Source organism: Struthio camelus, chromosome 4, assembly GCF_040807025.1.
Source record: "Struthio camelus isolate bStrCam1 chromosome 4, bStrCam1.hap1, whole genome shotgun sequence".
NCBI lineage: Eukaryota > Metazoa > Chordata > Aves > Struthioniformes > Struthionidae > Struthio > Struthio camelus.
Window position 1 is genome coordinate 14,611,688 of NC_090945.1, and position 14,488 is coordinate 14,626,175.

The 14,488-nt window shown below is 38.4% G+C and overlaps 1 protein-coding gene across 4 annotated transcripts in view; it reads left to right on the plus strand.

Moving 5' to 3' along the window:
* GRID2 (glutamate ionotropic receptor delta type subunit 2) overlaps positions 1-14,488 on the plus strand; it is a 718,520-nt gene that overhangs the window by 570,494 nt on the left and 133,538 nt on the right. For all 4 annotated transcript variants that reach the window (XR_011140833.1, XM_009674498.2, XM_068941563.1 and 1 more), the window contains exon 10: positions 9,581-9,778. Coding sequence is in view for 3 of the 4 variants with exons in the window: in XM_009674498.2 (XP_009672793.2) it covers positions 9,581-9,778 (198 nt within the window). In the remaining variant the exon portion in view is untranslated. The remainder of the gene's footprint in view (positions 1-9,580; positions 9,779-14,488) is intronic.

Sequence of the window (14,488 nt, forward strand, 5' to 3'; positions counted from 1 at the left end):
TTACCTATAAAGGATAGATCCTTCTCTGATGACCACTTATGCATCTGAGCTTGAATGGCAGAAAAACTGTTAATAATGTTATCCAAACTATCTAGTGTCAGTTATAGAGTCGCTATATATGATAATTCAGTAATATTTGGAATATACACCGCATGTTGTAGGTAGAATATTTCAAAATATCCAAAGTTTAAAATATTTCATTGCTGATTGGTGAAAAATGCATAATTCCCTAGGCAGCAACAAATCCTTGTGCCTTTTGTTTTCTCTTCCTCTTGGCAGTCCATGTCCATCTTTGAAAGTAAGTTGGAAAGAAAGGATCTTTTATAGGCAAACACATCAAGAAAAATGTTCATTGAAATGGCAATAAATTATAGCAACAGTAGTAGATGTGCTCATTTCATTGGCAAAAGAATGAAATCATCAGGAGCACCGATGCATGACAGAATAGGCTCACTAGTTACTATTTTCCATAGCTACCCTAGTCGTTGGCGTGAAAGTTGTCATTTGGTATGAGATACAAAAGATGAGACTGACTTTGTATGGGAGCATGGAAAAGCTAGTTGGTGTTGGAACGTCTTTTCGCAGGGCTGATCTTCCAGTGTGGAAACTTGAATTGAGATTTCAGGGCATGAGTCTGGATGGGCGTTTACTGAAACTGGAATTCTGAGATTTAAAAAATTTTGTTATTCTCTTTTGCAGGTTTAAATAATATTTTGCCCACTCCTAACTTGAAGAGGATTTTAAAAAGGTTTGAGATATACACAGACAATATGAATTGCTTTTTACTCTCCCGGAAAGCTGTTGTTTCTTTAAATTTAAGACTGGAACCAATTGTCCTTTGGTTGGTTAGAAGTTTTCTTAAGCTTTTCAAGAAAAATCGAACTATTAATATATTGTTACAGCAAATGTTTCCAATTATAAGATTAGCTCATAGTCTCAGATTTTGCATTGCCTATTATAATTACTAATGCTAAGAATAATTAAACATTCCCCTCTGCTTTACCAGAGGTGTTTGAGAATAGGTAGGTTAACATTTGTCAGAGTGAGTCCAGTAAGTTTATCCTTGGAGAAAGCAAAGAAAGTTTTGGAGATTCTTTCCAGCTTGCATTTCCATGCAACTTTATCTATATCTAGGAAAAAAAAAGAAAGCTAAGCTCTGCTCAGTATTAGAGAATAAAAGCCTGCACTACTTAGGGTGTACATGCTGTTATTTAAACCTGAACAACATGTTGTCTGTAGGAAAGAACAGTTGGAAGCGCTGAAAGCAAGCCGTTCCCTTCACTGCTTGACAGTATCCTCAGCGTTAAAATTATCCAGGCATGCGTCCTCACCCTTACAACATAGATTGGTATTACTGGAATAAAAGGACATAGTAATGTGCTCAGAGATTTACAAACCGAGGGAGGGGATTTGCAGAAGCAGTTTGGGTTGACCAAACTCTGCCCGTGGAAGAACGGAAGTTTTATCACAGACTTTAGTCAAAACTCAGATAATTTAGATATCTAAGTATTTTTAAGTGTATACTGTGCAGCAATTGTAAGAGCCTTGTTATCCCCATATTCGCTGCTATGCGTTTTATGCTGCTGCTTAAGTAAATATTTCATTTTAGGAATGTACTTGTTAGGAATGATTTAGTTGTAAGAAACAGGCACTTTCAGTGCAGTTCTAAGGATGCTGATGATGGTATCTCATGCCCTTCACAAATACACTTTAATTTCAAAAAGTAAGACAAGGAAATCGGATTTAAGTTGAGCCAGATATTCTTAGAAAGCAAGGGAGATTTTAGCTCCACATTAAGAAAGTTTTTTCCTCTGCCCTGCCTAGGTTTTAGCTTATGCTCTCATATAGATAGAAACTTTAAGGTTAGAAGTTGGTAATAATCACATTACGTGGTGGTTCTAATTATTGTTAGCAGTCAAGAGAACAATAAGGTACGTCTTTCTCCTTCTTCACCTTTTGACACACTTACCCTGCACGGCAGATAGTGCCCACCATCTTTTCTAGTCTGTGCTCCCATGCAACATTTCAGAAACTATTGACATATAAAACTTACTCTTTACTCTCTGTAAATCTCTTTACTCTCTGTAATCCCATCACAGCTTTCGGCAGGGGTGCAAACTTCCAAATGGCATATTAGTGCCGTACACTGATTTAAGCAAAGCCTTTCTGTATTGTGCTAGTCAGCTGGGACAGTGGTCCCTTCCAGTGATCCACAGCCTTGGCTCTGTCATTTTATTGGCCATATTTCAGCACTAATTTCTGCGCCCATGCGTGCAGGCTGTCACTATGTGCAGCATCCATGTATTTAACACACTTGGTGCAGAATCAGTGTATTTAATACACCTGGGTGTTTAATGAAAAGTCTGAGTCTAATATAATTGCAGAGAAAACTGGCAGCATTACAGCAAAGGGACAGAGAGAAGAGGCGGGTTTTGTGCGTTTCTTTGTCACTCTCCTCAAGAACAACGACCCACAGAGGTGGAATAAAATCAGATCCCTGTAGTGCCTCCTACTCTCCGCCATCTGCCCAGCTACTCTTCTAAGGGTTTCCAGCCCTGTTACGGGCTGCTTTACTAGGAATAAAATGGGGACAGGAGCCGCGTCAGCTATTCCCCTGCAATCCATCAGTGTTCATAACTCAGCACTGCAGTTAGCACCCACACGTGCCCGTCGGAGGCAGCGTGTGCCTTGGTGCCTTGCTTTGCCAGATTTCCATTTGGTGTAGCCTCCTCCCCGTAGTCCTCCCCTTCCCTTCTTTAATCCTTTTCCCCTTTCTGCAAGCATTTGCATACATATTTGGTTTTCTGTTTGAAAATAACCCGACCGCTGCTTGCATTTTCTCAAGTGGTACTGTACTCCGATGAGGTTTCCCCAAAATATTAATAATTATAATGATTATTATAACAGAAAACGATCTCTCTCAATGGAGGCAGAGCCTACCTTTCCATTCCTCTTTCTCGACTCACCCCTGTACAAGGGCCAAACAGGAATTGATACAGGTGGGGCATAGGTTATGTTTAACAGCTGTTTTATGTCCCTTTGAGCTACCTAGCTTATATTAAAACACGTGGGTCAGGAACCTTAGAGTTATTCATACCACACGTGCCTACTGTGATCCATTTATTTTACAAGCTTTACTCTCAGAGGCTGCTGGAGAACCCAGCTGCTTTTATTTTCAATTAATATTTTTAATTCATTTTCCTAAAGTGGTAGGTGTGTATAATAGCTGAGGTGAGCATCGAGCAATTTAAAACTTTTGGGACCTAGCTGAGGCCGCGGTTTTAAGGCAAGGTGGGTGCAAGGCAAAAGCTGGTAGGACTAAACTAACTCATCTGTATGTCATGGGCTAGCTCTCAGGACTCCTTAGCTCTCGTGTTATTACTGACCCTTTGTCCATCTGCTCTGCAGGCGTATTTGCATTCCAGGGCAATTCATGTAGCTACCAGAGCACAACAGAAAATTTAGCTTTTAAACAGAAAGAGGTTCTTAGACTGATTATAATTACTCTTCTGCACTATGCAAGACAGAAGAGGAGGTGAACTGCGTGACAGTGCATCACCATTAAGTGCTATGAATGGAAGCTCCAGCATGGCTGCGGAAGAAGTGTAATATATCTCTCCACCAGGTTAATGCACCTATGCTATCCTTTTGCTAATTCCAGTATCTGAGCTAGGTACTTTAAAGCTAGCACTGAGCTGTTCAGACATACTTGAAAACACTCTAATCGATTCCAATCTCAGTCCATATTCCTATCATATAACTACAATGGCTCAGAAAGAGCTGTTAGGTGCATTAAGTTATTGTGAATTAAAATCAATACGCAAAGCTTGGCTGCATGCTAATCGACCATTGCTGTAGAGTACTTTGAAAGAAACCTTCGGCTCATTGCAGGAGAGAGAGAGGAGATATGTTTTGTTTTGTTTTACACTGTTTGTTTGTTTGTTCTAAACAGCACTAGTCCAAACAGCCTAGTAAAGGCAGAAGCAACAGCCGGATCTTCCGTTTCTGGAAAAAACACTGTTTAAAGCACTGTGTGTTCACCTGTATAACTTGAAGCACAAGCACGTGTGCTATTGAAGTTGATAACAAAACCGTCGTCAAAAGTGGAGAGACTAAGCATACGCATAAAGACAGTAGCAAATCAGGGCCACATGTAAAATCCCCTTCTGTTCACACCGTCTTCAGCTTCTAGGACTTTGACTCTCTCGGTTGTAGGCAAGGGGAGTTTTCTCTTAGTGCAAGTGGCTTTCTAATCGCGCTCTCTCTGAAAAACAGGGAGTCCTACAACAGCGGCTTTGCAGCAGGTATTATTACACAGCCCTTTGACACAATCGGGTATTGAATGAGTAGTATGTTAATCATTCGGGTTTTTCTGGGTTCGAAACCTACGTCTTTGTTTTAGTGTTGTTAAGGAGTGGGGATTGTATTATGTTTTGCAGCAATTTTTATAACCATTGCTACTGGGGGAATTACTGTAATGAGAAAGTTAAATGTTTCAATTAAATTTTGATCATTGATTCTAACATAAAGTAACGTACATTGCTGTTCAATTAAAAATAACAAGCTGCTGTGCTGCTCCTAGCCAGATGTAATCCTCAAAACAGTGGTCAATACAGCACTTGAGGAAATTAATTTTTTGGGGCTGAATGTTTCACTGAAATCTTTAGGGGAAAGAAATTCAAAATGGCTAACCTTTAAAAGCGGGAGCTTAATTTGGAAGTCACAAAGAAGGTGATTTTTGCCTAGCAACAAGACAGTAGCATCCTCTGCTTGAAAATGTTTTGGTCGTGCTTTATGAGTCGTCTTAGTGCTTCTTGTTGGTTGTAATGGCTGTGCTTGGTCACCCAGCGGCCACTGGAAGCAAGGGGAGAGATCCGATAATGAGAGCGAATTTCACGTGTGGGAGCAGTTTCTTAGTACATGCAGGTGATGGAGATTTTAAAGTGTCACAGTGAATGTTTTCTTCATGGGCTTGCTGAGGCCCTGCTTGGTCTGCGTGAATCATTTCATGTTCCTGTGCCTTTTTTACAGCCGGTGCTGAGTACAGACGGATGATCTCACGCACAAATGAGCTTCATTTCTTGTTTCAGTTTTTCCCTCTCTCTTTCTACCTGCGCTAGAGAAGAAGGGAAGATTTAGGTTCCTAAGTGGACTTGCATCTAATGAATGCATGGAGCCAATATTAAAATATTATATCCTAGTGTGCTCAGAAAATTCTGACGAGTAGACACAGAGGTCGTTTTCATATGTTTTATGAATTCTAATCACCCATTTAATTACCAAATTTCAGAACGCTCTTCCAAACACAGAAGCAGCACAGAAGGCCATCCATCTGCAATTTTAGAGTCAAGCCCCGACGTGTGTTGTAAATCCCAGTAGAGATCGGTTTCTCTGATCTCAAAAGCCAGTAACTTTTTGTTCACTTGTTAATTCCTGTATAGCCTCCTTGCTAGGAAGTTGTTTTCCCTTGGCTGAGGGGAAGAGGGGATTCAGCTAAGCTGGAGAATAATCCCAAGCGTTTTTTTTTTTTGCTTTTGCTTTTCTGTTTAAAAATGTCACGTTTGTGAAAGGCCCTGGCTTTTTTTGCCCTTTTTTTTCAGCAGAACAAGCGTAACAGTCTCATAAATGTGTGTAACAGAGCGATGTATCACGGCTCCATATAGTAGCTTAAAGCCACAGAATCTGCCCTACTCGTTACAGAGAAAAGCTGTCTCGTTCCTTCAAAGGATCTCTTGAAGATGTGGTGTGCAGCTCAAATCGTTAGCAGCTGGGCTGGGACCACCAGCTCACTGTAAACAGGCCACTGAATGTGACCTTTCCTTCCTGGCGCGCGTTTAGTGAGATTGCCCTGTTGAAGATTTGAATGATGCTTTTCCTTCCTGCTTTTCTCTCATTTATCCAAAAAAGAAAAATCATGCAGAAATACCAGAACCTCCCAATCTTAATTTTCATAGAAAAGCTAAAAAGAAAGAAAAAGAAAAACACTGTCAACGAGTGGAATCTAAAGTCACTATTCTTCCGGATACAAAAAATCATCCGGAATAGATTCCAGGTTTAGGAAATGTATTTTTCTGCCTCCAGGTAACTAGTCCCTGAACATTTCACAAGTAATCCTTCTCTCTGCCTCACTCCTCTAAGAACTGAATTTATCATTTGACTTTATCACCACCCTCAGTAGCCCAGTTACAAACCGTTGTTTCTCTCGGATTGTCTAATTGCTAACATAATCAAGTTTAAGTTGGAATCATTGTTCTTTTCTGGTATTTACCTTGAGTATTGCTCCTTTTGTTTTAAACCTAAAGAAGGTCGTCTCTGCCCAAAAACTCATCTCCTTTTATTTTTAATGTTATTAGTTGGCCTAATAAATGATATAAAAGGATTGCTTCATATGATCAAACCTATAGCAACACAATTGCATCCAAATTATTGGCATGCCTCTGAGAATTTCATCAGAGTAAACACGAATTATATTTTGTACTTTTAATCCCGGATTCTTAAAGGACTTAAAAACCTTGTATTACTTCCTTTTATGCGTGTATGGCAAAACGTTGGTCCTAAATAGGAGAAGGTGCCAGCTATTTATTTTGTTGGAAAAGCAATAAAAAGGAAAATGCAATTTTATTTTTTTTTTACCACCAATCTTAAATCTAGACTGCTCCAAGCTCTGCACTGTCATCACCTGATTTCCACTAATGTGTGTGAAAATAAGTAAACCTTCTATCCTTACTTCTTGCTTGTCCGGGTGAGGTTTGAATAACTCCAAGGGTAGAGATAGTACAGCCTCCCAGAGAAAAATCTGCTTATATAGTCTGAATTGCCACTTGCTCCTGAGAGACAGTGTATCAGGATTTTCTTCAATTTTTTCATAGTCTAGTGGAAGCTTCAGCACCCAGGTGAAGTTTGTCCCCTCCAAACTCATTAGTCATCTTGTGAGTTTTTTGCCACCTACCCTGTACAGGCCTATTTTTCATTCTCATTATTTTTCTGTTGAGTAGGTGAGGAGTGTATTGACTCTTTTTGTTTTGTATATTTTCTTTTCAAAATCTCTACTTTCTCAAGGATGAAGATAATGATTTCTCGCATCCGTATTGTAGGGATATGTATCTCTCTCTATTGGGAGCTCCCCAAACACCTTCCCAAAGTACATAAAGACTACCGGCATAGTTTCTGCCTGCAGCATTTATGGGGGAAAAATGAAGACAAATATTTTTCTCTTTCAATGCCTTCTGGGAATTGCACATGATTACACGAAATGTAGGGATGGATTTCTTTTGCTCTGTTTCATTTGGAGTGTGTTTAAATATTTTACTGCTCTAGCATTCAATAGAAATTGAGGAGTGTTAACTGCTTTGCATGAATCTATTTGACCCTTTATATTTTATTAGCCATATAGCACACTGGACATTGTTTTTTGGTTAATCTCTATACAGCAAAGCATATTACATAGCTTAATAAAAGACTGAAATTAGCTGTGAAAAACTGTGCATTTTAAATTAGCGGTTGCTTTTTAACAAAATAAAAATGCAGATTCTGAGCAACTATTTTTTAATAACTCAGAAGTGATAAGAAGAAATCCTTTCTAATGTGAAAATTATCAGCCTCTGAAATACCCTTCGTACAAGCAAACCTTTGGAATTTTGTGCACGATATGCTTAGACTGATAAATTACAAACTTTTTGTAGGAACATTCATTTATTCCAGTAGTTTGAGTTTATGTGTAGGGAATCTCTCATCCAAATGATTAGCAAATCTGAAATCACAAGGTGTTTTCATTTGGGAGAGGTTTTCATTAACTAAGTCTCAGTTGCTTCAATGTTCTTGGAAACCAGTCACTGGAAAATGACTTTAAAAGTTCAGTGCTGTCCTCCATTTTATTCCTTTTGGCTGATCTTGGATAATTTGGAGGAAAAAAAAAATCCATCTGACAACTGTGAAATAGTATCTTGCTGGACAGTCGACCTGTCAGTTCTGTTTCGTTTGGTTGGTAGGTTTGGTTTGGTTTTGGCGGGGGGTTTTTTCCCTGAAGTCAGAAAAGAACATTTTGCCGGTAGAGTCTGGTTACGTGACTGTTTCTTTGACCTCAATGTGTGGCTGTCCTCAGGAATGTTATCTTGAGCATTTAAAAATGAAACTTGCTTCTTCTGAGTACCTTTCTCCTATTTATATAGAGCGGTATACTAAGAAAAATAAAAACATGCTTGAATTTATGAACAGCACATTTGGCTTGAGAGTCATTGAAACAACTGAGTAATACAGTAATAGGAAATATCGTTAAACACTAGCTAAAATTACCTCTGGAGACATGATTACAGTTTGGGCCACAAATATTGTAGAAAAGCAACTTTTTTTTCCTGTGTATGCTTGCAGGTTATGCAGACGGGGAGGAAGGAGTCTCGTGTGTTCGCGGTAGCCAACAGAACTCACTTGTTGCAGCTCTGAGTAGACTGTTCTGATAAAGTCATAAGTTACAGCACCATGCAAAGGATTTAAGGAAATAAATGCATAACATTTCCAAAAAAATACCTTCAGGTCACAATGCCCTCAAGTTTTTTCTTGGGGATTTGATTTTTTTGCTGTATTTGGGTAGATCAGATTAGGCTAGGTTCTCAGAGAAAACAAAAAAAGATCATAACTGAGCTCCTTCTACGGTAAATATATTTTTGTGCTCAGAAACATGATTTTATTTTGCTTTTAAAAAAAAAAAAGTGAAGGAAAAATTTAGAAATTAAATACTCAACAGGAAAAAAGAGGGGGGTTAATAAATTGAAAATTAGTCAAAAAATCATCTTTTTCTCAAAATGTTATTAGGTATATTAATATAAAATATAGAAAACGCAGAACTTAGAAAAAGTAAAAGAAAAGTGTATTGTCTGTGAAGTCTTATCAACCGATTCTGGACTTCGGTGTCTATTTGTATCCTTTATTATGTATAGTGTATCCTCTTTTACTGAATATTCACCAGTCATGTTCTTAAAGATGAGCTTTAGTCACATAACTGATTCTCCCTAAACTAATCAAATGGGTGCTCTTAAGGCAAAATTAGTTAAAATAAAGTCAACCAGATTATATTTGCATTACAGCAGAAGGACAAGAGAAATGTCATTTTTTCAAGTATGGCTGGTTTAGCCATTTTTTTTCTTTCCTTAAACATGAATAGTTGGATTTGTCTGATACAGTGGTTATGCAGTCAGTGGAAAACAGCAGCACTGTAGAATGCTTCATATTTATGGAAACTCATCATATGAGTGTGTCTGTCATGCCGAAAATAAGTGCAAAACAAAGCATTACTGAAAACATTTAGAATTATAATGTTACAATGGGAGATTTACCTCTGAAATATGTAGTAGAGATGAAAATTTCTTATAGAAAGTAGGAAATAATTCTATTGGAATAAATGCATAACAAAATAACTTGCAGCAAAATGCAAGAGACACTGTTAATGTGTTGTTGGAAAGTTTTGAATAAATCACATTTAAATAGCTCTTCCTTTACTTTTGGAAAAAAAAAAAAGCACATATTTTACTCAGTGTGATAAATAGTTGTGTTATTAAAACAGTTGCCTCCTTTCTTTTCTATTTAGGAGGAGCCATTTGTCATGGTGTCTGAAAATGTTCTGGGAAAACCAAAGAAATATCAGGGCTTCTCAATAGATGTGTTGGAAGCCTTGGCCAATTACCTTGGCTTTAAATATGAAATTTATGTTGCACCAGATCACAAGTATGGAAGTCCTCAGGATGATGGATCGTGGAATGGATTGATAGGAGAACTAGTATTTAAGGTAAGGTTATTCATAACTTACCAAGTAAATCTATGTAATAAAGCGAAATGATATGTGGTACAGCATATTTGCATCAGCTGATAACATATTTAATGTTTCACTGACAGTGTTTTGTTCATTGCCTGTGCTGGCAGGCATCTGATAGTGTGCCCAGATGCATCAGACTATAAAGAAAAAGCTGAAAATAGTGCCTTCTGGTTACTATTTAAGAAGTAGGGCTGTCTATTTTTTCCAACCAAAGTACAGCAGTATGAAATTTGAATCCAGTCAAATAATGGGATGCTCAGCATCCTAATTAATTTGGCAAGACCTGACACAAATGAGTTGAAGAGGCTGTTTTAAAGAGGAAAAATTGGTCTTGCAGTAATTAGTGATACATTGCATAAATAATGTATAGCACTTAGAAAAATGTTGATGTGCTGAATACATGAAGTATATAATCAACAGAAAATGTTTTATATATAATAACACTTATGCAAATGCATAAATCAAGAGTAGTATATTGTCTATTCTGTAATTAATAAACCATTTTAGCTTACTTAATTTTACATTAAATGTTCAATATTGTATCATAAATAAATTAAACCAAATGCGCCTTATCTTTCTTTTTTTTCCCCACTCTTCACATCTTATCAGCTGCTTTCAGGTTCTCCCTTTGAGACTGAAAGAAAGGGCTGTGCAGATGGTACTCTGCTAATGTCTCGTTCATGCTGTGAACTTATGTATTTTATTTGCTCTTAGTTAACCTGCAGAGGCAGCCTTTACAGCGATAGGTGCAGCTTTTACAGCTATAGAGCCCTTCATCAATTGCTTTTCCACAAATAACAGCAATAGATATTCAAGTAAATAACTTACTGGTTGTTTATGGAAGGTGAATTTAATTGACAATCACAGCAAAGAATAAGGAGCAATGCAGTCAGATATAGGACCTAATTAATAAATACTTGAGCTAAAAGATGACTAAGTACTGGATAACAGATCTTCCAGTAAAGAAAAAAACTTAAGAAAAAAACCACCCCAAAGAATATGTGCCAAATACTAAACATAATGACCAAGAAAGGATGCAGGAATTCAAGAGCCCTTCAAATTGAAAATTCATGTACCCAAGGTTGCAAGTTATAAGCAAACGAAGCAATGATTGACATGAAAAATAAAATTAGTGATAAGTTTAACCTATTCTGTATTCCTAAGCAGCACAGAATCTGTTGGAATTAAATACAACCACCCATGCTGTACACGCAGCATGGTTTGTATGTGCACACTGAAATAATAAACTGCCTTTGCCATGTCCCTATGCCCTTGTAAAATTAGAAAGTGGAATGGATCATACAGGCTAAGCTGGAGTCATTTAGAGAAGTAAATTTTTTTGCATTTTCTAAAATTTGACAACTAAAAATTCCTTATCTTGTTTTTAAACTAACATCACAACTGTTTATTTTTGCTTCAACTGTTTTTCTGCTCCCTAAATCTGATGTATATAACCCCCTACTCTCAACAAATGATTCAGGACACCACATAACACAAACTGGAAGGGTCTTAATTCTGGATGACCCTGGAGATGGGAGAAGGCCTGCAACATTTTTTACTTACTTCAAGTGAATGATGCATAAGGCAGAAATAACTAGTGAAATCAGATGGTTCACCGGAAAACATATATATCATTCTTGTCTCCTTACTAGACAGGGACTCATATAACTCTGGTAATACACTTAAGATAGTAAGTAATATCTGACTAGATGCAGTGAGCGGAACAAATCTATCAGTCTGCTACAATTTTGCTGTAAATAAATCTTAATGGATACGAAATCTTTCTGTATAATTAGAAAGCACAAAGAGTTAACAAAATTGCGTTTGGAATTTAAAAAATGTTTCCATGATAATATGGCAGCGTATCGTCTTTTAGGATGCTCCTTAGCCCTTCTGTAATTAACAGTAAGGGTTTACTGTGTCCTTCTCTCTCTTTTTCTGTCTCTCTAAAGGCAAAATAGAACCTCTGGGCGAGCAGCCAGTATATATCTACCCCTTACCAAGTGCAAGCTGTTCTTGAAAGGCTGCTTTCTTATTTACTGTGAACTGAGTTCTCCTCCCAGAACTCAAATATCTATTTGCTTGGCAACTTCGTGAGGGGAAGCGAAGAAGCAGAGAATAGTTTTAGATTAAAGGTCTAACCTGTTCAAAACACAGTGTTTCCTTGTTTTCCCAATCAAGGCTTACATGATAGTCTGGCCCACATGTGGAGGAAATTCAGAAACAGAGGGAGCACTCTTAGTGGGTGAGCCAGGAGTGAGTTGGGGACAATGTATTTTTTTTTCCACAAAGGATAAGTCCTGCTCAAGAGTAATGGAAAATAGCTGCCTTCTCTTTCTGAGGGCATCTCATTGAGAAGGTCACCTGTGGCCACCACAGAAGATCCACCATGTGAAATGGCAGTTGCTGTAGAAAGCACATGATTTCTCCGTTAAACAAAGCAAAGCCGTGTATTTTGAAGCCATCTCTCATTTCTTCTGAATCAGACAGGACCCAGCAGTTCCAATGTTCCCAGGAAAGTTTTAACTGCGCTCTTTCTTTGTCATGAGAGTTAACAGTAGCCCGTATCCTCTTTCTGCGTGATTTACACCACTTTTAGACTGTACGTTTCACAGGGGCCAACCCAGAAGGCTCCTATGTCATTGTAACGGAGTGTGGGCCTGTCAGGTGCGGCATCTTCTGAGAAACACAAGCTCAAAAGGTAAAGAAGAATGAACTCAAAGAGCCATTTATGCTGTCTGCACTAACCAGACTCACCGTGCTTTGGGATCTGATGCAGATCCTGGTGTCGGTGCGAGCAGTCCTGGGCTGCTCTCGTTGCTTGTGTTGCTGGTGCAGCATGCAAGCCCGATGGTGCAAAGCGCATGCCTTAGGTCCACAGCCAGCCTTGCAGACTGAAGTTTGTGTCAAGTTTGCAGTGTTCCTTCTTCAAAGACAAGGTATGCCTGTCCCTGTTGGTGGCTAAAACGGGAACTGGAATCAACCCACTGTGTTTCCAGAATCAAAGCAGCTCATTTGTAGTTAGTTTTCCCTCCCTCCTCCTCTTTAACTGTCAAGAATTACACCCGTGCTACATACTCCTTCTCCTTTTAGAGTAAACTGGACACACTTCTGCTCGTGTCGCTTCTGAGAGGGGAGGGGAGGCCTTCCAGCAAAGGTTAGGATTTCCATATGATGGTCATTTTCTTCTGCAAACCAGCTGTATTTCCCACATTTCGCTGTACTGTCTCCGTTGGCATGACTTTTTCCACTGAGAGCCACTAAGAATCACATGACTTAAAAACAGCTGCCTAATTCCACTTTGGTCAGTGAGAGAAGGAAAGCTGAAAACACATGTAAACATTTCTAAGAGAAACTGCAGACAAAGTAGAAGGCTCTTACAAGGCTCCTTTTTGATGCATCTTCCTAAGGGGAGTAGCATAGGAAAGAAGGAAGGAAGCGTACAGGGAAGAAAAAGAAGAGAAAATAATAGCTGAGGAAACGGAGGATTATTTGGATGCACGTGAGTTAACTTGAGCAAAAGTGTCTCTGTGATTAGTTTTTGCATGTCCATATTACTAACTGCATACCGTGTAGGACTGTGGTTTATTGCTTTCAGCATCTGGTGAAGCTTGATTTAACAGTGAAAAGGGATAAAATGAAAAGTCTCTCAGGAGCAATTTATAGGAAAACAAGTGAATCTACGATTCTTGGTCATGACCACAGGACTCATCATAAGATTGCTTTACATCACTTGTAGATGTGCCTCCTTAAGGAATAGTATAGGGGCGTTTTGGCATTTGGAGATTTCTACGTGTTGCTGCTTAGCTGATTCTGTGACATAGGTAACAATGCTGTCAGACCCATTTGGGCATTTATTTCGTATTTTCTGAGTCTGATAATAGTGCTGTACAATGATCTTGGGAGACCTGCTGTTAGCTAACGCAACTTCATAAGCTGGTCATGTAAAGAAAAGTAATGCCCTCTACTTTTTTTCAGCTGATCGGGATTCACAGTTTCATTCATCAGAAGTTTGTTAAACAGATATCTGTGGTGATGATAGCTGGTTGATTTTGGCACTGTGAAAGCTTAGTAAGTGGAGAGTTTTACATGTTTATAATTCAGATTGGCAGCTTTACATTTAAATATTGACATAACTGTATGCATTTGCCTTTCTGTCTCAGAAGCATTAAGTGATCCTTGACTTCTTCAAACTGATGTCTTCTCTGATTCAGTTTGACATGTTAATGACAGGCATTTAATTTTTTCATTTTCCAATTTTGATGTAAGTTGACAGACTCTGTACATAATTAAGAACAGTAACCTTCCCTGGATCAACTATTAAGTGAAGCCTAGGCTTTTCTATGGCTCCATTGAAAACTCCAACGGTGCTCTGTCCACAACGCAATCCATAGAAGCTGTAGATGCTCAATGCCTCTAAAAGTCAAATTTTATCATTACAGTTAGTTAATTTCTTGTTTGGCAAGAACATGGGGACTTTACAGTGTACAGGAATGCCGACTCCATCCTCTTAATTAAATTCTGGAGCCAATGCAAATGCCGGAATTTGAGTTGACTTCGAATTTCAGTGTTATGCATTTCATGAATGATGTATTACTGAGTACGTGTGAGTTGAAAAAGAATCACTGAGAGTTGTTCTTCCACTCACACAAAATATTTTTAATGATAAAAGATAACTGCAGC